Here is a 26,817-nt window from a genome sequence, read left to right on the forward strand (position 1 = left end):
TGCTCACTAAATATTTATTACATGATGAACCACGATAGGTAGCTCTAGGTAGACACAGAACAAAACCCCACGCCTTCTGATACTTCACAGCCTCTGAAATGGCTTAGTTGTCTCTCGTCAGCAGAGACTCAACCAAGAGGAGGGTTGGCCACAGATAGGACATCAACAACAACCCATGGTCTGAAAACATCGTTGTCACACATGCGAATTCGGAGAAAGAGAGATTTTTGAAACATGTTTTCTAGGGCAAGGCGTAAGAGGATAGTTGTGACAAGTGGAAGTGGGGAAAAAAACAAAGTGTCTATATTTGACTTCCTTTTTTTGGTGAATAATTTTTAGTGAGCTTTGCTAAAGTAGATTTCATGGCTGAACCTTGATACATGTGAAAAGGTGCCTGGACCTGGACGTGGCTGAAGAATGATATTCAACACGTGATGGTGATTAATTTGGTCATTTCAAGAAACCTCCAATATTCCATCCGTTTTTGAGCCTCAGGTAGTTATGGATTGCTTCATAAGAAGTAAAAGCATATCAAGAGAACCCAAATTTTTATTTAATTTAAAAAATTTAATTGAATTTTTGAATTCAATTTAAAAGAACAAATGAAGGTATTCGTGAAAAAGAAGAGGAAGTACATGTGGGTTTTTGAAAAGTGGGCTGCAGGTTCCCTTTTCTAGGAGGCAATGAAATGAAAACAACTGTATTTCAAATTAAATGGCTGGGCCAAGTGGTAACTCTCTGCATATGCTCTTGGATCACTCTGTCCTTTTTGGTAAAGTTCTTATAATTGAATGGTGCTTGCCAGAACATGAAATGGAAAACACAAAGAATCCTGTGTAGATTGAACTATAAAACCATGTTAAGCAAACCTTCCTAGAGAGGGGACAGGCACCTGGCAATGTACACACATACATATACTCTTAACACTCAGCCCACACTCTCCACTCACCTATTCATACAATTACACATGGAGGAAAAACACAGGTAAACAAGAGTCTTAACAGATTTGAAGATACACAAAAAAGTTGGTTGGGTTATTTAGCACTTGCTGAGTCGCTCAGGAATCTATGGCAATAAATCTACTTCAAAATATGAAAAATTTCTATTCTCTATGAGTAGAGATAAGTGATAAGCTATTGGTGTTTTTCCAACCTATTTTCAAAGCTCCTTACAAAAATAAATCAGTGTGTCCTCAGCTCTGAAAAAGAGTTTGAGTGATCATTTTTCCTTTGTGAATTTTTTTAAAAAAGAAATAAATGTCCATAGTTACGAAAATCTTGCATTTAGTTACATTCAGAGACAAACACAGTCCAGTTCTCCTTGATGGAAATCGTCAGTCTGTCTGCTCATTCTCTTTGACTATAAAAGATCTTTTGGGATGAAATGCATTGGCAGTGCAAAACAAGGGTGGGGGGGAGAGTCCATTAAATAAAGTAATGATTGAATTAAGCACCCAGATGAGTTCTTTGCCAGGTTATCTGCAAGCACAAGACTCTACTGTCATATTAGGATACACTTTAAGTACCACGTTCTTATTCTCATCAAAGAATAAGATACTGAGTGAGGACATCTTCTCTGGCACACAGCAAGGCTCAGGGATTCCAGGAACGACGCCCACAGCTCTCACTATACTCTGGATGGTAGCATGGTTTGATGGCTTCAAAGACTAGAAAAGAAATGGGAGAACATACAAGTTAGGTGGAACTCCTTTCCCACTCTTCACTGTTCATCCCTAAGGTACGTACGCAACGAATTCGTTTCAACAACTTTATAACGCTCTGGCATCATTACCCGTTCAGCACGATCTCCTATACTATCATCACCAACATGGTTATCATTTATTAAGTACCTGCTACGTGCCAGGCATGTTATATATAGTATCTGTGATCCTTATAACAAAACTACCATTTTTAAATATTTTACAAATAAAGAAATAGTCTCAAAAAGCTTAAATGACATGTCTAAGGTCAAGTAAGTGGTAGAGTGGGTATGTGAATCCAGTTATCTAAGCCGGAATCACTTAACTAAAAACAATTTAGTTGCCAAACAGGGGATTAACACACTCTAGGGTGTTTTCAACAACAGGACTGCAACAAAAACCATTTGTTCTTGATTCTACGCTAATCATAATGAACCCTAGCAAACACCCTATTTAATTAACACAGACATATTATTACCACTGCTATAGCGATAGTTATACTTTGTTGTTAAAATACAACCAAGCACATCAAGGAGCACTGATTTATTTAGTAGTCGCCACCAGGATGAACTGGACGGTAATCACTTCACTGTTAATTATTCACCTCTTCTTCGGAGCACAAATCGGGGTTAAGAAGATCACCCCATTGGCCACTGGGGGTCACTGTTGCTTCATGGGTTCAGACTTCAAGGCAGTCGTGTTAGAAGTGTTCCAAGTGTGGGCCATATATATCTTCTGTGAATATTCTAGGGGGCCGAAGGTTATCTCATGGATATCAGAAGTTTGACCAGGGAAGAAAAATTTGTTCCTGAGAAAATGCCAAATGGAACCATTAACATCCATGTGAGGCAAGTGGTTTTCTTTAGAGTGCCAAACAGCTCTGCTCAGCCTTAAAGGACGGTCACTTTTCCAAGCCCAGAATGTTTGGGTATTGCTAGAGTGGCATGAACTTCTTCAGGAGAGATGCCACGCTTTTCAGCATTAGTTTTCCCCAATGTCTCTCTAAGGCAGGTGAAACGAGTTTTGTTTTAAATATATTTAGAACCAGAAATTTGGTAACTTGCCAGAGATCACATGTCAATTCAGAAGTGGGATTTAGGCCAAAACTCTGGGTTTTTAATTTCAAGACTTCAAGCCATGTTTCTCATGGCTCAGAGGCACCTCTGAGTTGATATTTTAATTTCATACCCCTAAACCTCCCAGGACGGGAAACTGGAACAAGTTGAAAGGTTAAGGTACATACAAATCAAGGGAGAAGCAAATAATATAGAGAGCTGGCATACCAGTAAAAAAAAAAAAAAAGAAAGAAAGAAAACAGATTATTTTTGTTAGACAAAGGGCAAATCCGATTTGCCTCATCCCATCTTTTAACTTTAATTAAAGAAATTATCTATACATTAGACTTTAAATTTATTGTGAAGGGGCATAAATCATTTAAAAAATGGTCTTGATGAGGTGCAACTTTTTTTTTTACTCTTTCTCCCTAGAAACTTTAAGTATATGTTGAAAAGAGTTGTTAACTTTCACTCAATTAGCTTTGCAAAGCAAGGTATTCTCCCTTTAAGAAAAGGAAGTCTATGCTGTTCTATTTCAGGTATCTTGTGCCGTGCAGCATCGCCAAAATCTGTGTAACTGACACAAACTGTAATTGGTATTGTACCGTAGAGATCAATAACCACTGTCGTTATTTCATCAGTATTGGTAATTTCCAAAGAAAATTTTGCAGCCGTCCACTTTTCTCTATTGATTTATTTTTAAGACTCAGTGATCCAAACAGCTTATAATAATGTCCCAAAGGATTTTTTTTAAACCATAGATTTTCTGACATTATTCTGTGACTTTTTATGTCTTAATGACTCCTATAATATTTAAATTTCATAAGAAGTGCATCTATTTAAGTAGAAGAGGTCTCGAAGGATAAATACTGCTCTGCATTGTTGTTCTCCAGTGCCTGGAACAGTATATGCTCTGGGCACTGAATATTTACTGAATGGATGAAATACTTCTAAGAAATAGCTTACCCTCCATTATACCTATTTCTGTGGAAATAATTCCCATCAACAAAAATAAAAGTTTCTGTGCAAATGACCCAGAGTAGATACGGAAAATATTCATGGGTGTTTCCTAGGAAAATTCCTGTCCTTTTTTTTTTTTTTTTTTCTAAACTCAACTCACAAATGATAGATTCAGAAACTATGAACAGTCTCTGGTGGGCTCGCTGGAATTCAGGAATGGGCCCTTGATTCTGAGTTGGTGTGTCTTATCAGACAACTTCAATTTTCTAGGGAGTTTCCCCATTTGACTCACTATGGAATCCTCTGATCAGGCTGCCATTACCAGGAATCATTATGTCATGCACAAAAGATTCATGCACTAATTGCTCATTTGAAGCACGCTGCCAGTCTATAATTTGTTTGTTTTTGAGTTCAGATCATGCTTCTCATGACTCTCTTGATATAGCTTAATAAATTTGTCCATCGCAAGTGCAGTCTGTGTCATTTCCCTCCCTAGTCTCTGTTTTTAATGCGAGTAAAACATGACTTTAACATCAGTTGAGGTGATTTTTGCTTAGGTAACTCAGTACATCAAAATTTAGGATTTTGGGGTCATCTTTTCATGACCAGCGATTGGAATTGGAAACTCAGGAAAGTAATTTGAGGGTCTATCACTTTGAAGTCATTACATGTGAATTTCTTCTTGATATAGGATATTTGGCTCAACGTGTTTAGAGTCTTTGCTGCCCAATTCTATTGTCTTTGCTATCCTTAGCTTCCGCACGATTCCATGAAAAAAATAACTCCATTCCTCTAATCCTTGTGGGTTCTCTCGCATCTCGGTCAGCAACAATGGCTCAATCGTTTTCATTTCATTTGAAAGCTCTGTTTTCCATCTCCGCTAAGGTGGTGAGGGGGAAGCAAAGGCATACGACTTGGCCTTAGCTATATGGGTATTTTTCATCTCATGGCAGAATTCCAGGGGTCTCTCCCTGGGAGAACAGATTGGCTGTAGGGGCTAGAAATCAGAAAAATCCATGCGGCCGTGTCTGTGAATGAAATCTGCAGTGGTCCGGCCCGCACCTGCCAAGCGGCGCCTGATGTCCTCGAGTTGAATTTGATTACAAATGCATTAGCAAGGGAGAGTGTGTCATCAGCTAAGAGCCTTCATTCCTGACCTGGGCCATGGGGTTTTGCTCCACACTCTCCCAGTCCAGCCCACATGGGTGTGATAGCCCAGAAACTATCTAATTGGAATCAGTGAAAGGGCAAAGCCTGGAATTTGGGAAAGGCAGCACACAGCTGTTCTGAATTACAGAACAGGTTGTCGACTTTTGCAGACGGAGAGCCCCGCCATATAGAGCAGGCTTTCGCGAAGGAGGCCAAAAGGAAGGAGGGCCAGCAGAGGAGTCTGGCCTGGGAGAACTTTTCTCTGGGGCAAAATGTGTATCTAAAGTCTGAAAGTTCTTTGGCGCCTCAGTTATTCCACATGTGTTTGTACTGATCTGGTCAGAGACCTTATTTTCCTCTGTTGCTCCGACTGTATTTTTCTCTTAATAGCTCGCTCTGGTTACCATGTTGGAAGCTGTACTGACAATAGCAATGCTTATTAATTACCCCTAACATAGCAGCTTCGTATTGCTTCGTGTTACCCATCCTTTTGGTTATCACACCACCTGAAAGCCACAGAGCCTGGAAGGCCGAAAGGGAACCACTAGAAAGCCTTAAAAGTTAAGCCGATTCTCACAAGGTGATGAGAGATAGAGAACTCCATGTAACAGCCAAACTTCCACTCTCAACTTGGCAAAAGGAAATCTCAGGCTCAGAGAGAAAACTCCACACTTCTCCCTGTTATGTCTCCCTGGAGTTCTGATGCCATTCCAAGTTTTGACAAATATTATGATGAGTTCAGTTGTTGCAACCAATGCTGTCCTGATTCTATTACTCTCCAAAGAAACGTTACTGGAAGAGCTTACAGGCTGTTGAACCTGCAGGGAGAATCCTATTTTAGGCTTTGTGATGTTTGAAAAGGGAGTAGAAACATTTGTAAAACTTTTTCTTGTCTTACATCTTTTATTCTCTTGATCCCTTTTCCCATTTGGTCTTCCTTCAGCCCCCTACATTGAATTTTCTGTTCTCCTCGGTCTCAACAATGACCTTTAATACAAATATTAATAGCAAATACTTATGGAGCGCCTACCATGTGCACGGTGTTCTACTGTTTTGTTTACCCACTGTTGTTATTATGTAGAAACTATTGTTTTTATCATGTACTATTGTACCCATTTCAAAGTTGAGAACACTAACATACAGCTGACCCTGGAACAATGTAGGTTTGAACTGCATGGGTCCACATATACGTAGATTTTTTTTTTTTTTTTGGATAAATTCAGTAATGCAAATGTATTTTCCCTTCCTTATGATTTTCTGAATATTTTCTTTTTTCTAGCTTACTTTATTGTTAAGAATACAATATAGAATACATGTAACATAGTAAATCCATGTTAATCTACTGTTTATGTTATTGATAAGGCTTCCGATCAACAGGTGGCTATTAGTAGTTAAGTTTTGGGGGAGTTAGGACTTACTGATGGATTTTTGACTGTGCGAGACATCAGTGCTCCAAACCCCCGTGTTGTTGTTCAAGGGTCAACCGTATGAGTTCTCCCCCAAACCACATTTAGCCCTCAATTTTGCTACTCAAAGTGGGATTTGTGGACCAGCAACATCAGCAACACCTAGGAGCTGCACTGGATACGCAGAATATTAGGCTATATGCCCGGAACCACTGGATCAGAACCTCCGTGTTCCCAGGCAAACTGCAGCCGCATTACAGTTAAGAAGTCCTGCTACAACCAAGCATGTACATTTAATCATTCTGCTGCATTAACACACTTCCCTCCTTAAACTTATCTGTTACTCTTAACTTATCCTTAGAAGTTTTATTTTTAATTTTAATGTTTATTTATTTTCAAGAGAGAGAGAGAGAGAGAGAGAGAGAGAGCGCAAGTGGGGGAGGGGCAGAGACAGAGACGGACACAGAATCTGAACCAGGCTCCAGGCTCTGAGCTGTCAGCACAGAGCCCGACGTGGGGCCCAAACCCACGGACCAAGAAGTCCTGAAGCTGAAGTCAGAGGCTTAACCGACCGAGCCACTCAGGCACCCCTCCCCCTCATAAGGTTTTTAAATAATTATTCTTTTCATCACTGAGAACCATCATGAAGAACTACCAAAGCAATGGCAGGGTTTTGCATAGTCAGAGCAAGATGGAAGGGGTAAGACGGGGTAACTGTGGCAGAGCGGAGACCAGACCAGGTCTCCAGAGTGGGTAGTTGAAAACTCACTGAATAGCTCCATATTGTCATGGCTCCCTGGGTATGAAAATTTGGAGTCAGGAAGAAAAATTATTTCCCCAGGCTACATAGAAGAAATTACAGTTTACGAGTGTGAGAGATTATTTGGAAAACTCACAGACCCACTTAAAATCAGTCATCCTGGGTTCAGAGACAGATTGAGAATTCATTTTGTCTCTCAATGCCACAAAGCAACCCACACTATAAAGATTCATCGCTGTTAACATTCTGCATCTTTGTGGTCTGTTTTTAAATGCTATCCCGGGGCGTCTGGGTGGCTCAATTGGTTAAGTGTCCAACTTTACCTCAGGTCAGGATCTCATGTTTTGTGAGCTTAAGCCCCGTGTCAGGATCTGTGCTGACAGCTCAGAGCCTGGAGCCTGCGTCGGATTCTGTCTCCCTCTCTCTCTGTCCCTCCCCCCTCATGGCTTTGTCTTTCTCTCTCTCAAAAATAACTAAACATTAAAGAAAATTAAAAAAAAAAAATGCTGTCCCAATTGGCAAAAGTTTTGTTTGACAGTGATATACCCTTTATGAATACTTAGACAAGATAAGGCTGTTTATATCATAGTAAATGTATATAATTCTTATTTTGTGTTTAGATTTAAAGAACATGGAGTCGACAAAAATCCTTGGGAGAGACAAGTCTTAGAAGATGTAGAAAACTTTTTCTTCTGAGACATTCTAAGAAGAAAACGCGATTCCAATCAAGTTACTGGCCCAGAGGCTGACCTGCTTTTGTTCGGCCAGACCTTTATGCATGTGTTCCATTAAACATCCCAATGAGCATGACACTAGAACATGAACATGATAATTTAAAGATCTATAGGTAGAAGTTGCTCACTCTTTGAGGCAAAAGATTTTTTTTTCTCTGTTATTATGCAACAGCAAAAGTTGATTCCCCTCAAGTTTTGAGAAAAAGAACAAAAAAACCCCATCTCTATTCTTTCTCTGAATTCTATTCCTACAGTCCCTTTTCACTGTATGTCAGAGATTCAAACCGTTATAAGCTAAGAATAGAGGTTCAGAGATAAGCCTAACTGAAGGCCAGAGGGCACCACTCTACTTTACTAACTCTAAATTCAAAGAAAATAGTCACTTGGATTTGCTGTGCAAGGCAGTGGTGGGATTGGGGAAGCTTCTGAGAATATATTCGTCAGGATACTGAGTACTGATGCGATACAGTACAGTTTCCACTGATTTTGGAAGAGACACAGGTAAGCTCTGACCGGATGAAGTAAATTTTGGAAGAAGCTTATAGAGTCCACATACCCTATGTTACCTTTGTTTTTGATGTTTATTAGGGAAGCAAATGAAATAAGCATCTGGTGGATTTCATGAGGTGAGTTTACCTGGCCCAACCCTGATCCTGACTCTGGTGGGGCCAGTTCATCTCATGAGAAACTATTTGTCAAAAAATTCTGCACAGGGCATCGATGCAATTAGTCCTTTCCCTTCCTTTTCCCCATGACATCTAGTCATTCTCTGAATATCCTCTCCAATTATCAGCCTTCTGTCGTTTGCGGCTTGCTTATTGTGGGCAGATACAGATTTGCCCCCAGCTGAGTAGACCACATGGCTGATTGCACTGTGTTTGGAAGAAGCACAAAACACATATTTTACATTTTTTCTCATATCCTTCCTCATACCGATACTGACTTCATATCACCTTAGCAACCATTAAAGAAAAACCAAGCGTAACCATTCTTGCCTAGTACATGTCAGAAGGCAATAAATAAGTGTCCAGATGGATTTCGTAAATGAAAACACACTCTCGGTCAGTGTGTCTTTCTCCTCTACGGAAACAGGAAGTATAGGACAGAGAACAGCGGCTACCTTTGGCATGGGGAACTGGCATGCTCCGGAGCAATAATAGGCATCGAAGGATTTGGGGGAGATGATCCATTCACTCCAGCCAATATCCGCAAAGTCCACTTTAAGGTACCGCCTGGCACAATTGCGCGGTTCAATCCATTGCTTTCTTCTGGCCTTCTTCAGGGTCTGCTCATCAAACTGGAGAGTCTGGCTCTTCTGGGGGGGTCCCTTTCTCTGTTTCTTTTTGTTTTTAGTCTTCTCTGGGGCCTGAGTCTGAAGGGTCTTGTAAGGCTTTCTCTCCTCCCATACCCCATCCTCCCTATACTGATATTCTGCCCCAGGAAGCTCGTTGTTCTGCAGAGGCAGCAGGACCCCAGCCGAGCGCTTCCTTCTCCGTTCAGTAGAAAGGGCAGCCTTGATATGGCCGTCCGGTCTAGGCACAGCTCCAATGCGGAAATTCCGGTGCCTCTGCAAGCTTGATACCACACTCTCCGGCTCAGAAATGGCAGCATCGTTGGCATACACCAAGATATAAGGCTCGGGGAAGGGCAACATCTTCTTTGGCAGCTGGTGTCCTTTGGAGGTAATGTTAAATCCTATGAGGAACTCTTCATTTTCCTTGGCCCTTCTCAAGAGCTGAGTGATGTCTTTAGACAGCCAGGACCCAAGGTCTCGATGAGATTTGGCTACATCTACTGAAAGGTGACCGAGGTGTTGACTTTGGTTTCTGTCAGATTTGAGGATCCACGCAGAGAGATCAATCAGAACGTGTTTCCTCTGAGCATGAGGTGAGCATCCTCGGGATGCTGGACAACTCAGGCTGATGTTTATTAGCTCTCCAACATAGAAATACAGTGTGGCAGATAAAATGTTTTCAGACTTGGTTAGAGAAGTCAGGTTAAAGATGTGTAGTCCTTTGCTTCCAAGGGTTCCTAGGAAGGGAAAAAAAAGAAGAGTAAACAAGAGTAAACAGGAACCCTACCTGCCACCACACACAAAAAGAAACTCAAAATGAGTTAATGGCCTAAATATAAGAGCTAGAGCCATCAAATTCTTAGAAGAAAATATACAGGTAAAATCTGCCTGGCCTTAAATTTGGTGATGTATTCTTAGATAATGACACCCAAGATATGAGCAGCAAAAGAAAAATGGATGAAGAAAATATTTTCAAATCATACACCTGACAAAATGCGGTATCCAGAACATGTAAGTAATTCTTACAACTCAACATCAGAAAGTCAAAGAAACCAATAAAAAATGGCCAAGAACATCAGATAGACATTTCTCTAAAAAAGATATTTAAAGGGCCAACATGCACATGAAAAGATGCTCAACATTAGTAATCACTGGGGAAATGTAAACAAAAATCACACTGTGGTACAATTTGACATACACCAGCCTAGCTATAAGAATGAAAAACCAAATAAGTATCAGCAAGGATGTGGAGAAACAGGAACACTTTACATTGCTGGTTGAAATGTAAAATGCTTCAGCTGATGTGGAAAAGTTTGACAGTTCCTCCAAAAGTTGAACATAGAGATATCATGTGAGCCCACAACTCTATTCCTTTATAGACAAAAGTAGTGAAAACAGGTACTCAAGTACATGTACATGCATGTTTACAGTAACACTATTCACAATAGCCAAAGGTGGAGACAGCTCAAACCTCCATCAACGAATGAATGGAAAAACAGTGTTCTATCCATGCAGTGGAATATTAGTTAGCCATAAAAAGTAATGAAGTGATACCTGCCACAATGTGGAGGAAGCTTGGAAACATTGTTAAATGAAAGAAGCCAGCTACAAAAGGTCCCATATTGTATGATTCCGTTTACATGAAATGTTCCAGAACAGCTAAATCCGTAGAGACAGGATGCAGATTGATGTTTTCCGGGGGCTGGAGGCATGCAGAATGGGGAGAAACCTTTTACTGGGTAGGGGGTTTTATTCTAGAATTATAAAAATATTTTGGAATTAGGTAGACTTGGTGGTTATACAACCTTGTGAAGGTATCAAATGTTGCTGAATTGTTCACTTAAAACATAGTTTATTTCACGTTATGTGAATTTCACCTCAATTAAACAAACAAAAACGATAATAGGAGTAATTTTAAAAGCTAGAGAAAGATTAAAGCAAGGATTTGCCGTTTTTACTGATTTGCTTTTTCCTTTCCTGAAGCACTACAAATGTGTGTAAGTTGTAACACAGCAGTAAACTTACTGGTATGAGAGCTGAGAGCTCTGGCTTTTCATTACGAAACTACCAACAACTAGTCCTGTAAATCTGGCACAGGATTGGAATATCTTCTTATTAGTGGGAGTGTATAGCCTACTGGTTACAAGCATTGATGAGATTACATTCACCTTGATTCAAGTCCTGACTCAGCCACTTTGGGCAAGCTAGTGTTCTCATTCATAACATGGAGATTGTGTCTACATCTACTGCCATCGGCATTAAATTAGATGTGTGTAAAGCAGTTCATAAAGCACCCAGAAAAGGGTTTCTCTAACTATAATTCATTATTGTTATTAGTGTATTATGGGATTATATCTTCTTCTACCTGCCTCACAAAGTTTACGGTGCAGGATGGGGGTAGGTGAGCAAGACCGTCTAACTCAATATTCAGGTAACATGTGCGGAAAAATGAGCCACACATTCAAACGTGTCATAAAGAATTAACACTGTTGCGGAGCTTGCCTGGAGTCTATGACATCTCAAGAATTCAAGAGTTGAATAATTTCTTCTTTCGATGAAATTACTGACCTGGGTCAAATTGTGTTCCAATTCTTCAGAAATGAGAGTAACAGAACAAGAGATTGATTAGGAAGGGCAGAGGTTGGTTCCTTCTCTTCAGATCATCTACCAAATTAGTGGTAAGGCTGAGGTTAGACTCAAGAATGCCCAGTCCTGGGACCAGCCACCAGAGCCCGAGTCCCCCTCCGTGCACTTGTTCCATATACATACTTGTTTCAGAAACATATACGCAATCGTGAGATTATGTTCTTGATCAAAAACATATTTCAGTAAAAACAAAACATTTCTACAAAGACGTGGAAACTTAGAATGAGTTCCCTGAGTCTGCAAGGACAAGGGAAGTGCAATGGGAAACATATTTTACTCATTTTTAACACCGTGTGAAGGAAAAGGAGGAAGCTGCCATTTGTGCCCATTTGTATAATCCATGAGACCAGGATAATATTTTACAGACCTTTACAACAAAGCCATGGCATCAGGGTTGTTCAGAGACTCTAGCCTTAATTCGTACCAGTCACTGTAGCATATACTTTTACCCAAACTTCTTGTAGCAGATGGAAGTTTAAAATGGAAGGAAGAGAAGTCTCTGTTCTAAGTATGTGGCAATCGAATGGTTGCCAAACAGACATCCTGGCAGGGAAAAAACGAGCTACATGGGATCTGGGTGGTAGTGTCTTAATGGGTAAAGTAATAGTGCTCCTTCGCCCAACAGTTTGCTTCAAAATGTATCCTCCTCCTGGAAAAAAAAAAAAAAAAGTTCCCTCTTTCAAACTGTTTCCAGACACCTTGTGACCTGCTGTTAAGCAGCCTCCACCCCTGTGTCTAATCTTCAATATCCTCTCGTAAATGCTTCAGAATCTGTCAGGCTGCCTCTTGTGATGGCTCTCATTTTAGTTCAGTACACTATTTTGAAGTCAAAGCCCCGTGGCCCAGGCCCAGCTCCACCACACCCACTAGCTGTCCTCAGGCAAATAATTAAGCTCTTTAAGCCTCAGTTGGCTTTGTTATTATTTATTGAACAGAGAAAGACAGGGGAAGAGAGCAAGAGACAGAGAGAGAGAGAGAGAGAGAGAGAGAGAGAGAATCCGAAGCAGGTGCCATGCTCGGTGCGGAGCCCGACACCCCGGCTTGATCCTAGGACCCTGGGATCATGACCTGAGCCAGAATCAATAGTCCACGCTCATCCTGATTGAACCACCCAGGCGCCCTTCAGTTTGCTTATTTGTAAAAAGAGTCCAACAGCATCGACTGCAGAGGTGTGCAAATTAATTGACAGAATGCAGGCAGAGCTTGCAGCACACAGAAAATCTCCACGAATGTTAGCTAACTAGAACGGTCTGTCCGATATGGTGGTGACCGGCTATTTAAGGTTGAACGGCAATGTGCTGTTCAATGTAAAATGCACGCTGGATTTCAAAGACTTAGTACAAACATGAATGTAAAATATCACATGAATGTAAGTTTACATCGATTGCATATTAAAGGATAATATTTGGATGGATGGGGTTAAATACTGTGATAGATACTGTGATTTAAAATAAGAAATACAGGGGCGCCTGGGTGGCGCAGTCGGTTAAGCGTCCGACTTCAGCCAGGTCACGATCTCGTGGTCCGTGAGTTTGAGCCCCGCGTCAGGCTCTGGGCTGATGGCTCAGAGCCTGGAGCCTGTTTCCGATTCTGTGTCTCCCTCTCTCTCTGCCCCTCCCCTGTTCATGCTCTGTCTCTCTCTGTCCCAAAAATAAATAAACATTGGAAAAAAAATTTTTTTTAAAATAAAAAAAAAATAAAATAAGAAATACATATATTTGGTTTTTGTCCTGTGTCTAAAACCCTTGGAATTTCCTAGGTGATGAGAACTATACAGGTGCCTTGTGTTATGTTAACAAGGTGAATTTAGAGGACTGGTGGGGATGGGGCTGGTTGCAGGGGAACCAACCCACTGATTGAGGGTTGGCATTTTTAGTTCTATCTCTGATTCACAAGGAAAGAGGAGCCAGAGGTTGAAGCCATCACCAAAGGCCAATGATTCAATCAATCATGCCTATATGATGAAGCCTCCATAAAAACCCAAAAGAATGGCGTTCGGAATGCTTCCAGGTTAGTGAATACATGGAGATTTGGGGAAAAGCAGCGCGCCTGGGCAAGACATGGGATCTCCACACCCTTTCCCCCTACCTTGCCCAATGCATCTTTTCCATCTGGCTATTTCTGAGTTGCATCCTTTTATAATAAACTGGTAATCTGGTAAACAAATACATTTCCTGAGTTCGGTGAGCTGCTCTTGCAAATTAATTGGACCCAAGGAGGGGGTCATGGGAACCTCTAATATGTATGTAGCTAGTTGGTCAGAAGCACAGGTAACAACCTTGGCTTGCGACTGGCATCAGAAGTGGAGGGTGGTCTTGTGGGCTGAGCCCTTCGCCTGTGGGATCTGATGCCATCTTCAGGGAGACCAAATTGAATTCTCAGATACCCTGCTGGTGTCTGAGAATTGCTTGCTGGTACGGGGAACTTCCTCCCCTCTCACCCACACCAGAAACTGGGTACAGAACATTTTCAATATAATCGTATGTTATGAAAATTAATTTCACTTGTTGCTTCTCATATTTTTTTTAAGTGTGGCCACTAGAAATTTAAAATTACATACGTGGCTCACATTTGTGGCTCAAATGAAAATTTCTGCTGGACCATGGCAGTCAAGGATAACCACCACTTTTGTAGTCACATATAGTCCAAAAGGGAAGAAAAAAGGCATTTATTTCTTTCCAAGTGCAGAGAAGAACTAGGATTTTGCTAAACATGAATCCTTAAACCAAAAAGTGAACCGGGCAAAAGATTCCCTTCTTGGAATGCGACATACTTTCCCTTACCAAGAACATTAGATAAAGATAATTTTGGTGATTACTTTTTAATTTTCCCTCCAGCTGTAGCTAATTGGTTCAATCTGCAGTCAAAAGTCTAAGGTTAACAAACTGCTCCAAAATAGAGTTAAAAGAGTTAAATGGGCAGTTTAGCGACAGTGCTTTACGGCGTAGCGATTCTACACATAGCTTCAGTTGTGTTATTTGGGTATCTCACATGGTCATCCACTACAGCCAACAAAGAACCAGAAGCAAAGCAAAACCAATGTTTCGGTTTAACAAACATGAGGGTGTCGAACACCTACTAGGGACTGGACCCTGCCCTGGGTCTCAGGGCTGCACAAATGGCCTCTGCTGTCCACACTGTGGCGGGGAGGGGGGAGAAGACCGATAAGCAATAAGCAGGTAGTTAGGGCATGATGACGCCACTTGCTGTCAGAGGTGTGAACTACATTCTTGGAGTAGCACCAAGGAGGGAGCAAGTAACTTTGTGCATGTAAGGGGAAGAAGGATACACCGGGAAGACTTAACCTTTGAACTAAACTTTTAAGAATGAAGGGAAAAGAATGAAGGGAAGTTGGGGGTGGGAAAACGGAAGGAGCACGCTCTGGCAGTATGCAATACCGGAGGTTTTTGCATAGCGATATTTCCAATGTTTTAAGTAGACATTTATAAAATATCCCAAATTAGTCTAGATGTTTGAAGTCCTAACAGACATCTAAACCGCCGAAATTCAGAAAAGGGATGGCCAATTCACATCTAGCTCCTAACTACAGGTGCTGTATTATGCCCAGCACTCAATGTCTTTGCCATTTCTACCAGGCCAGGGGGCGCATTAGCCCTGGCTGTTCGAGATGACCTCCACTCCCTCTTTGTTCTAATAATAAGCTACAAGTCTCAGCCATTTCGCCAGAACATTTTTTGACTTCTCCAACCCATACTTTATTTTTGCCTTCTTTAACCTTAAAACATTTAATTTCTGTGCAAGTTAATGCTCCTTCCCTCCAAACGCCCCATCAAATGCTTAGTATTTACAATGGATGAAAACAGGAATAAAAGAGTCGTGCAGAGTTGCATGGAGTTGAGCGGAGAGGAATAACTAAGGAGATAAATACCTCCCTGAAAGTGGAAATAAGTGATAATATGTATTCAACCACTCTCATGCTTTTTATCTGATGGAGTTTTAAAATTAATTTAACTTTTCCAAATGAGAGTCTTCACATACTTAAGAACAGGGGTTTCGCAGTAGGCATCTTGCTCTTCTCCCTGGGTAGTTGAGTCTTATCTACAGACACAGGTATATATGTTCAAATACCAGTAAATGAAAAATGCTAGAGTGCTCGCTTTTTCTTTTCTTCTGAACTATTCTGATACTTAGCTATCTGGAATTATTGAATTAGAACCCCAAGGTACACTTTCTGATTAATAAGAACAAACTGACACACTAATAATATAAAAAAACAATGGTGGGTTTAATCAGGTGAAAAAAAAAAACCCAAGTTAACGAATTTTCAGGCTGTCTGTAGTCTTCAGGTACCAGGAAGCATTAACTGCCACACCAATCTAACTATATCTAGAGTTGCATGCTTAATTCTGGGTGTTCTCATTTTAACCAATTTATTGATACAGAAGAGAGTAACCAAGATGTTGACGGGTCTGGAAACTGTGTCTTACAAGTTTGAGTTGAATAAATGGAGAATACATGGTCTGAAGGAAGAAAAAAAATAGTTTACCAACGTTATGAAAATTGTTTGCAAATACTTAAGGGGCTGAAGAGAGATTGGGGTTTTTCTCTCCGGGGTCAAAGATGAGAATGAGGTCTAAAGGTGAGAGTTGAATGGAGGCAGTATCCAGACCAATATATAATGACTTTCTAAGCGTCTAGTACGATAGGGAGACCCTTCTGTGGGACTGAGCAAACATAAGATAGTCCTAATTCAAGACTATTGCAGGAGGATCTTTTTCTGATATGGAGGGTGTGGGAGATGCACTAGATAACCTCTCAGATCCCTTGCAAGGAACTGCAACAGGCTTTATTTTCAGCTCTTCCTAAGGAAACGTTTTTGACGCCAAAATATAACTACCAATAGGTGGTGCTGTTTTCTTACTGTTTTCTGGCACTGGCACAAGCTTGGATTTTCCTTGCTTGGGAACACATCAACTGCAGTCTAGTTAGGATTTGCCATTGGCATTATAATTTTTTGAATTTTCTAAAATCATCATGTCTGTAAATTTAAAAAGCCTCCAGAAGTCAGGTGAGTTTCAGCCACACGCCTCTTCGAACACCTGTCAGGGTTTTGCACCTGCTGCTGTTTCTTCCTAGAATGCCTTCATCTGCCCTGCTGTCCTTGATAATCCAGACCTGCTTTGTTAAGGCAGAGAAGCGGCACCACTCTTGAGGCACGCTTATCATGACAACCCACTCCTTCGGTTGGAATCCCAGTTCTAATACGATTTTCATCATACTATCGCTCCTTCCTAAGACCAAGAACTCCTTAAAGGCAAGGTCACCTGTAGTAACTTTTATCCGATTCGTCAGCCCCAAGCCTAGGGCTTAACTCTAAAGCAGTACTCAGTAAATGCTGCTTTCATGAATAAACGGACTGAGTCCAGCCTATTCATTGTAGAAATTCAAAAAATGAAGCACCAGCTAGGTAACATTGATTTTGGAGAGAAGCCCAGGTCTTCTATTAACTATATAGAATTTTTTAGGGAGTTTGATTAATAGATAAAGGCAGAGGATTTATTTCTGTTTTTATCTGAAGACAAAGCACCTAAGCCTAATAAAACCAAGGACTCAGTAGGAACCTGTAACTTAGGACAGGCCGTGCTATGGCAAGGTTCAGCTCCTGTCAAGGAGTAGCTGAGGCGGTGCCCAGGGAGTGGTAAGTTCACCTTCGTGCTGGCCCATGCAGAATGTTTTCAGAGGGAATTAGGACATATAATGGAAAGCTTTCTATGTAAAGTCTGGTTTTAAAACAAATAGCCTAAATGAAATCTTGATGATTAGTTAAATCCCCAGAAAGCAGGAAAAACATTGTAGTCATACAGAAAATACGTAACCAAGGACAAGTTTTTTCCCCCCCACTTCTTTCTTTCTCCCAAGTACAACTGCTAGAAATGCCAGGGTGCCTAGGAAAGAGTCGCATACACCTGCAGCCACTGGCTGAGTGCTTGCGGATTACTGACTCCAGAAGGCTGCTTCTTTCCGCCACCTTCAGCTCTCAGGCAAAGGCAAGATGGAGACTTTCTAAATAGAACAGAAAGTCACAGAATTTTGTTTTTCTTGCAGAGTGCCGTCAAACGACTGAGTTTTATGGGATTCCAAGACAACCATTCTCTATGTCCAAAGTAAAACATGGCCAAAGATGATATAATGTAGGTTTCTCTAGAACAGCAAAATGTTCATTAATCAGTTTATCTACTCTTAGCCTCTGCCCAAGGGCATTCCTAGACTGTGAGCTCTCAGAGGGCAGACCCGTGTCCTAATAAATCTTTGAACTCCTAGTACTTTGCACAGTCTGGAGTATTTATATCCTGAAAAATATTTGTCAGATGTGTTGAATGAACAACTGTGTAAACTCACCAGATTCAAAAATGTTTCCTACTTAACACCAAAATGGGAAAAAAAAAAAAACAACTTTCAAGTAGTTTCAACTTCCCAAAGTCAGCAGAAGCCCTTCTTGGGTTTACATACCATATGGCGTTATGGTGCTTCCTTTCAGCTTATCAGGAAAAAAGCATTATTAGAACAGTTGTACATAAAGTAGAATAGCATTGCCATTTGACATGTACATAGTAAAATGCCTCATGGAAACTTCTCTCATAGCAAGTTTATTTTCAAAGGATCTTTTGCCTGGCTAATAGCTTTTCTACTATCTCTTCTTATCTAGTCCCCTGAACATCTAATTCAGCTCAACTGAAATATTTACTGAGTGCCTGCTATGTGGCAAACTACACCAGATCCTCAGAACACAAGAATGAAATGGGATATGCTCTTTGCACTTCAGAGACTTGCTTTACACATTCCTCTTCCATATCCCCCTTCTAGCAGGTCTATTAGGCTCCCAACTCTCTGAAACTATGACAGAAGGGCAAGAAGTCTTTATTAACTTACTTGAAAGCCCACTCCAGAGAAAAGACTACCTTAAAGATGCTAATATACCTTCTAAAGTGAAAGAAGCCTGCTATTATATAAATTAATAAACCATTTGTCCACAGAAAGGTCCACTGAAAGCACCAGATGAGATCAGGTCTCACACGTGAATCAATCCTGGATTTTAGAAGCTGGTTATAAGATACTCAAAACCTTAGGGACATGAGGTTAGACAAGTATGTCTCGAACATGCAACAGAATCACCTTGATGGCTTGTTAAAATAGAGATTTCTGCGTCCCACCCCCAGAATTTAATTCAGATGGTCTTGGGTGGGCTGGAGAATATCCAACAAGTTCCCTGGTGACACTGACACAGCTAATACAGAGACCATCCTTTAGAACATTTAACCTCACTACAACAAAGTGTAGCCGTGCTCACTCAGCCATCAAGGCCAGGACAGAAATAGTACCTTCTTGAATGTGGGTTTGGGGTATTATGGATTGTATTACAAGAGGACTATCACCTGTTTATATTTACATTGCTGTTGTGTGTTACAAACAATTGCACATGAGCCCCATTTTATGTATGTTTATGGCTTTGTGGGAAGCTAGAGAGAGACACCTTTTAAAATATTAAAATATCTCATTTATACAGAGCTTCTAAACTTTTAATGCATTTTCCCAATTGAGTTGTACCGTCTGTCTGTGACACTGGCACAGTAGGTATGACTTAACCATTTGATAGTTAAAGAAACTGAAACTGGCAATGTTAGATAACTTGATTAATTAGCAATTCAACCAAGGTTAGCCTTTAGATCTCTTAACTCAGCCTCAGGTAATAGAAAAATTAAAGTACCAGGAATCTCTTCTTTGCTTGAAAACCATTTACCGTAACCCATGCCTAAGTGTAGCTGTTACACTTAATTCAAATAGACTTTAGTTTAATTCCATGCAATATTTTAATTTTAAATTTTCTTTGAAGGAAAAGCAAATAAGATCGTATTGGGTCTCAGGTGATTTACCTGTAAAATCAGATGATTGGACAAAGAATCTTGCATTTCTACAACTATTGGATGCCTTTACTTTATAAAAGGAATATTTAAAAGAACTCACTCAGTAGAGTAAGAAATACTTACTGAAGATGGTAACAGCGTAGCATCAGTTTGTCCCCAAATTTTATTCCTAGTGGGCCCAAATAAAATCTAGGCACTGCATTTACTGTGGTTCTGTCGCCAAGAAAAGATGGTCTGAAAGGTAAGTCCATCACTGAAGGACTCAACAAACACACTGCTCAATTAGCTCTATGACTTACATGCATAGGTGTTTGAAATAAATAAAGAGACATCTATGCCTTTAAACATATCATCCCTAAAAAGTGTTTTGCCGAAAGTACTGTTTCAGGTACTAATATGCTAGGACACAACCACTACTAATATGTGGTAGACCAGCAACTTCATGCATTTCTAAACATTCCATATATGAGCGCTCTTCAGTTACACTGTCATCATTTACTACTGCCCAAAGTAGATATTACCCTGGTATACTCGTGTCACTTGATTAATACTATGTCAGTGTTTCCATTACATAATTCTATGTTCATGGGCTCATAACCATAACAATGCACTCTGAACTGAAACTTGGCATAGGAAGTTCAAGCTGAAACTATTTGTGATGCTAAACTTATTTCCACTACCACCACTAAAATCAAGTTAGTAAGTTACTAATTACTAGGATATACACACTGAATAGATGGGAAAACCATCCAAATTTGGAGACAAAACTTCTGATGTTGTAGCAAAATTTCCTGGGTAGCAAATAGAAAGTATATGCAAAGTGGCTCAATATTTTTCACTAGGCTTTTTGATAGGTACGATTTTTATTATGTCTAATAAATACAACAAACATTGGTGATTATATAAGGGATTTGATAGCTGTCTTGAGTGTGTCTGTTTTTTTTTTTTAGTGTCTTTCATCAAGATACTAATGGTGATACAGTTAAACAAAGTTATGTGTGTAATCTCCAGTGAATTTTTCCACAAATAAAGTAGCTTTTCTTTTAAAAGCATCATACTAGCTGTGAACTAATGCAGATCAAGTCCAGAGAAGACAACAATGGAGGAGAATTCATAAAGAAACTGGGAAAATGGGAATTTAATAACAGAGAGATTCTATGATTACATCCAGAGAAGTTTAAAACATGAAAGCGGGAAGATGATATGGTGCCAGTTGGACCCAAGTCCAAAAAGTAAAAATGGAAGTTACCATCCTGACATAGGTATTAAATGGGAAATGAGAAATAAGACCATTTTCAGTTGTGATATTTACTTGCATTTTGCATATCTTCCTTTCCTGGGGAATTAGGAAGTGTCCGAACAAGTGTTTCCCCAACTAGATACCTTAGAACCATAATTCTCTAAAATGCTTTCTCAGAGGGAAAATGATCCACTCTTAGGAGGACTCACTATCATTTAAAGGCCCTGAGATTCCCATAGCAAATAAGAATGATCGTTTTTTTCCCCAAACTTATTTGACCATGGGACCCAATTTTATGTAACACCTGTTAACATCTTCCAAAGACACCTTTTATAAAATTTTCTCCTAGAAAATTAGACTGGAATATTAGGAATAATAGGTTTTGAGCTGAGCTACTCAGTAGGTTTGAAAAATTGCCTGGTAAATACAGCATGACATCCATTTCTTCTTCCATGTAAGGGGGGTTGAACTTGCTCTCTTTAAGGTCTCTTCTACATATAAACTTGTATAATTCCAAAATGCCTAAGAGCAGATTTGACATTCATGTCCCTATTTAATTTTTAGAGAGATCTAAACTGGGTCAGTCAAGTGCTCATAAATATCATTGCTTGCATAAGATACATGCGACCACCTTAATATATTCTTAATTATGTATATATTTTTAATGTATAAATATTTCCTGAGTGAATTACCTACGTAGGGGATGTTTTTCCCACTGACCCTCATGGTCTCTTGGCTTCTTTGAGTGTGTCTAACTATACTAAAAAGCCAGATTTAAATAATTTTTTTTCATGTAACTCATTCTCTTTCTCTTTTCCATTAGCATGGATAATCAAGAATTCCTGGTATTATGGATTTTTAAATGTCAGAGATTGTAAAGCTGTCTTGCCCATTACAGTAAAAACTTCATTAAGGGCTGTCATGTATTCAAAGTAGTATGTAATTCACAGCAGCCATGCATACACCTCCCTTCTCCAGATGTACTGTTGTCTTTTGAATACAAACGTTAGATAACCCGAGTGCTCTTTAATTTCAAGCCTAGTTTCTAGGTGCCAGAAATTTTAAGGTAACTACGTTTTAATAACGTTATTATATTCCCTTGCCATTAAACCCATTAAAAGTGATGTTCTACCACTGGCCCGTGAATTTTACAAGGATGGCCCCTACTGGAATGCTCAATTTGCCCTTAACTCTATCTTTTCCAAAGGCTTACATTTTAGCCTCGCACTTCAAAATCACATCAAATGATAATCCTTTATTTTTAAATAGTTTTGGTCACGGTAGGAAAGACGCTCCCTTTCTCATTGAAGGAAAATATTCACTTTTGGGTCCGGATTACCTCAATTTTCCAGTCTGTGTGATTTTTTTTTTTAAAAAGGTGACACATATTCACCGAAATGTCATCTTTTTGTAGTTACATTTCATGAATTAAAGTAATGATACTTTCCTAATAAGAACATGTGTGATTTAATCACTTTTCCTAAAGAAGTTAAATTTGTGAAGAGGAAATATAAGAGTAAGTGGCTATGGGAATAATGAGAAACTAATGAGCACAAAGCGTGTACCCTAAAAAATCAGGCCAGGAGAAAACCTTCGGTGAAACATTCTCCTTTTTACACACAGTAGCCACGGACCACCTAGACTAAGATTAAAATAAAAGCTGATTTCATATGCCTCTGGTGTTCCTACAAGATGGTGTGTTTTTATAAATCTAAACTGCTCTGCCGTCAATAGTTTTGTAAATTACTTCTTACAAAGGAAAAGATAAAACCTATCTTTATGTAAACCCTTACACATCACAAAAAGACTTACGAGTGTTCCAAACTTACGGTTTTGGCACACCCACTGCATAGCATGGAGGGAGGAGAAAAGGGGTTAGCAGAAAGTGTATTTAGGATGAATGCCACCCACCATCAAGTAATGGTTTAAGTAGAAAGTAATCAGAGGGACACCACAGCAGCTACATTTCAACCAAAGATATTCTAGGTTTAGAACAATAAATAATTTTAATCAGGTATGTTCCAAGGAGCAAATAGGGCTCTAAGGCTATAACTCAGCCTGAATAAGCACTTGGAAAGTCTGCCTGATCAGCAACCACTCCATATACACAGCACGCCATCTGACCTTCCACTAAAATTTGTAACATCGTTGCTATAGAGAAGCAGCCCATGTGCTGTGACACCTAAACACCATGGGCTAGAAAACATGTCTGATTTATTAAAGCAGACAGCATCTTTCACCTATATCAGAACATACGTCGCAAGACAAAGAGAGTTATGGAAACGTTGATATGGACAGAGGAGAGGGGCACACACATAAAAAGCCTTAGCACCTTCCCCAAATCGTGCCTTCTTAGAGCCAGAACTGCCTTATAATAAGGTCTTTTTAGTGTGTTCGTAACTAAACACTCTTGGAAGGGGTCCAACATGAACCACCTCTCCAGGAGTCTCCGATGCGGTAACATGACACTTAAGCTTCCACAAAAACCAGTGTCTACGTTTGATGAATAAGTCATTAAGACAGTCTCTAGGATGCTAAAGGGATTACCTTCCTTATCAGGGCACACAGCCTTGTATATATGCTTCAAGCTGCAATTCATCATTTCAAGGGAACTTCTGGCCTCCGTATCAGAGTTTATCATTTGATGGTATGAGACCAGTGAGACTGATAAGGGACACTGAAATTATAATGCACAGAGTGAGCGGAAGCCCAAAAGTCCAAGGGGCCTGAGTTATTCAAATCCTTATCCATCTCCCACACACGGTTCACTCAGCCTAAAACAAACATACAAACAACTATGCAATAGGTGTGAATGAAACAAACTCACAATCCACTTCCAAACCCTGTGATTCATACTAAAAAATGAAACTTGTTGATAAAAAAAAACATACTATATGTCTCTTGGGTGCTTTGGCTACTCCCTAGGAATATCACACACACACACACACGCACACACACACACACACACACACACACACACACTATCAAGGTAAGAGCGACTTGAGTATCTTCATTTACTGCCACCTGCCTTGCCCACCCAACTTCTCTCCAATTCCTGTTGTCCCCACGCTGCTCCCTTCACTGAGCTCTGCTCTCAGAGTTGCACTGAAATAAACAAGGCATTCGCTGGTCTAGTCAGCTGTGAGGATAGGCTCAAGTGGCTGGCATACCAGGGAGAGGGCAGCCCTTTACACATTATGTTCATGGTTTTAAGAAGAAGGTGAAATCTGGTTCAGCTCAGACTCTAGCTAAAGACTCTGCATTAGAAAGCATAATTCACATTTATTGTAAATGTCATCATGCCTAGGAGCTCTAGAGTGTATTTACAGTGTCAACCTAGGGCTTTCCTTGATGGATGCTTTGGTTTTCCTTTTTTTCCAGGAGTCCTACATATCAAAGCTTCAGGAGATTTCTTTCTAGTGATTCTGACAGAATGGATAGAGCATGAGGCCAGGCCTCCTTACTTGAAGATTCTTGGCTATTTTTCACCGGTTCACTGAAGACAGGCTTTGCAAGTTACATTTCCCTTTATCGTGAATGTAGTGAACAAAAAAGCCTGATGCGTCTTCAAAGCATATAAACCGAGTCAGTGTCCAGGAAACTTTCCCTCAAGCTGTTAGCACAAGGGAGGCAGGCTGTTAGCATAAGTTATTCGCTTCACCACAGGGGACAGGAGAAACCTTGTTAAACCATGAATCTCAGTCCGCAGTGATCTGTGTGTTGAAAAATGGGATGAGCAGATTTTCATCGGCGGATTCCAAGAGGTGTTTACATCCACGCTGTCCACCCTCGCCCCCCTCAACTCCTCCCAGGGTGGAATAGGTACAACCCCTATTTGCCCAGATGGGTTTTAAATAATCAGAACACCAGACCACCTGGTTTCGTTTGTGTGTTTGCCACCAAGGGACTACCAGATAGAAAGTGTCAAATACAGTAAACACAGAGAACTGTGCAAGTCAAGAGGGGGTGCAAGGTCTGGAGAAGCGACTGTCTAAAGGGCGAGGGGAAGGCGTCTAGTTCCAGTGTGACTTTTCTCTCTGGTGCCTCGGGTTGGCATAAAATGACAGCTGCCTTTAGGTAGACATGGCTAAAGCCCAGTCCAAGGGAATTTCCGCTGGCTGGCTTAAGAAACATCAGCACGAGGGACCCCAAGAGTGCACCCAGCGCGGGAGGGCTCCGCTGGGCAAGGGATAGCCCCTCACCTTTTTCCAGGCAGTTCCTCTAACCCACCCCTACCTACCGGGCTGCTCAGCGCCTTTCTTCTCTCCAGATCTCCCTCTCAATTCAGGCTCTAAAACTGGGATTACTCCCTGGCGAAACGCGGGGTGTGACGGGACCGAGGGGCTCGGTGCGCGGCTGCACAGGGTGAGGGAAGGTCTCTAGGTCGCATCAGAGAGAGGAGAGCAGACAAAGAAGCTGTGTGTAAGTGTGTGCGTGTGTGTGTGTGTGGGGGGGGGTCCCAGGAGAAACCTGCGGCGGGACCGCGGAAAGGGGGCGTCTCGGGCACTCACCTGATGCTCCCGCTCGAAAGCTGCGAACCGTGTTGCCTTCGCGCAGGGGTGGGGGGCGCAGGGGCTGAGAGCCCTGCTCGGAGGACCGCGGCGCCCCTTCCGCCTCGGCCCTGCCGCCGCCGCTGTACCTGTCATAGAGCCGCAGCATGTGCTCCGACACCTTGTCGTGTGGCTGCAGCACGGGGCCGGGGCCACCACCTGCCGTGCGGTCTCCTGGAACAGCCCTGTGCGGCTCCGGGACACTGCGCGTCAGTCCCTCTCCCCGCGCCAGGCTCACGCAGAAGCAGCCTAGCCACAGGCACAGCAGCCAGAGCGCCCCAGCCATAGCGACGTCCCGGCGCCGCGCGTCCGCTCCCCGCGTGGCGGGGGGACACGCCGAGGGCGCGAGGGGCCCGCGACAGAGCCGAGGGTTGAACTTCAAATTAGCCGGGGCGAGGGCGCCGGGAGCTCCAGGCACTGCTTGAGCAGGACACCGGCAAGTCGCGCTTTTTGCCCTGGCCGATCTCGGACCGGCAGGTGGGCTCTTCCCGGGCAGCCGCGCGGACCTCCCCGGGGCAGGGCGCTGCTGGAGCCGTCCTCACTGGTACGCCGAGAAAGAGCTTCAGTCGCGGCGTGTGTGGCCGGGGTGTTTTCAGGATCTGTCTCTATCCTCCCTCCCCTCTTTATCTTCCAGAACAGCCAGCCTAAGCGGCGGCGCTGGGGAAAACACCAGCTTCGGGCGCACTGCCGGAGCCCGGGTGCGCGCAGCGGTCCGGAGGGCGCTCGATTGCCTTTTCCAGGGATTGGAGTGGCCGTGGTGCGGCAGGTCCGAGTTTTGAGTGTGTGTGTGTGTGTGTGTGTGTGTGTGTGAGAGAGAGAGAGAGAGAGAGAGAGAGAGAGAGAGAGAGACTACTTCGTTCTTTGGCTGATCTGTACAGTCCGCAGCCAATCTCGCCCCGTCCCTCGCAGGCAGCTTGGACCCTGCTATAGCCGGGAGAGAGGGGAAGGGGGAAGTAACCAGCAAACCAGCAGGGGGAGAGAGAGAAGAGGAAGTAGGGGTGGGGTGGTCGGGAGAGGAGGAAGAAAAGGTAGGAGGGACAGAGTATTTTTTAATCCCCTCAAGGATATTGGTTGTGTCCCAGCCTTCAAGAGGGCAGAGGAAAGCAAACTTCCTCCTGGATTGTTTCGCCTCTGATACCAGACAAAATCAAGATGGGAACAGCATCCTTGCCTCCTTTCCTGAGCCTCTCCTTATCTAAGTTGTGGACCCTACACCTGTGCCCGGTGGCCACCTCTTCCGGTCTCTCTGAGGGCTTACCCATCTACCCTTTGCATCTCTCCCCAGGAGACGAGTATGTGTGAGTCGGTGCATCTCAAAAACAAACAAGTAAACACACCACAACACACAGGGTTCACCACTTCATTCCCCTTTAAAGGGGTTTCTCTGCAGGAAGGTGGGTGAGGATGAAACACAAGTACCTCTGGGGGATCCAGGAATCCA

The 26,817-nt window shown here is 41.8% G+C and overlaps 1 protein-coding gene across 1 annotated transcript; it reads right to left on the bottom strand.

Moving 5' to 3' along the window:
- Positions 1 to 26,345, bottom strand: BMP3 (bone morphogenetic protein 3). The gene is made up of 3 exons (XM_040480184.1): positions 25,338 to 26,345; positions 8,884 to 9,794; positions 1 to 1,666 (listed from the first exon to the last, which is right to left on the bottom strand). Exons 1-3 carry the CDS (start codon positions 25,660 to 25,662, stop codon positions 1,475 to 1,477), a joined length of 1,428 nt encoding a protein of 475 aa, XP_040336118.1. The 5' UTR covers positions 25,663 to 26,345; the 3' UTR covers positions 1 to 1,474.
- Positions 26,346 to 26,817: the final 472 nt, after the last annotated feature.

This window comes from Herpailurus yagouaroundi, unplaced genomic scaffold (genome assembly GCF_014898765.1).
Source record: "Herpailurus yagouaroundi ecotype Mexico unplaced genomic scaffold, PumYag 28, whole genome shotgun sequence".
Taxonomy (NCBI): Eukaryota; Metazoa; Chordata; class Mammalia; order Carnivora; family Felidae; genus Herpailurus; species Herpailurus yagouaroundi.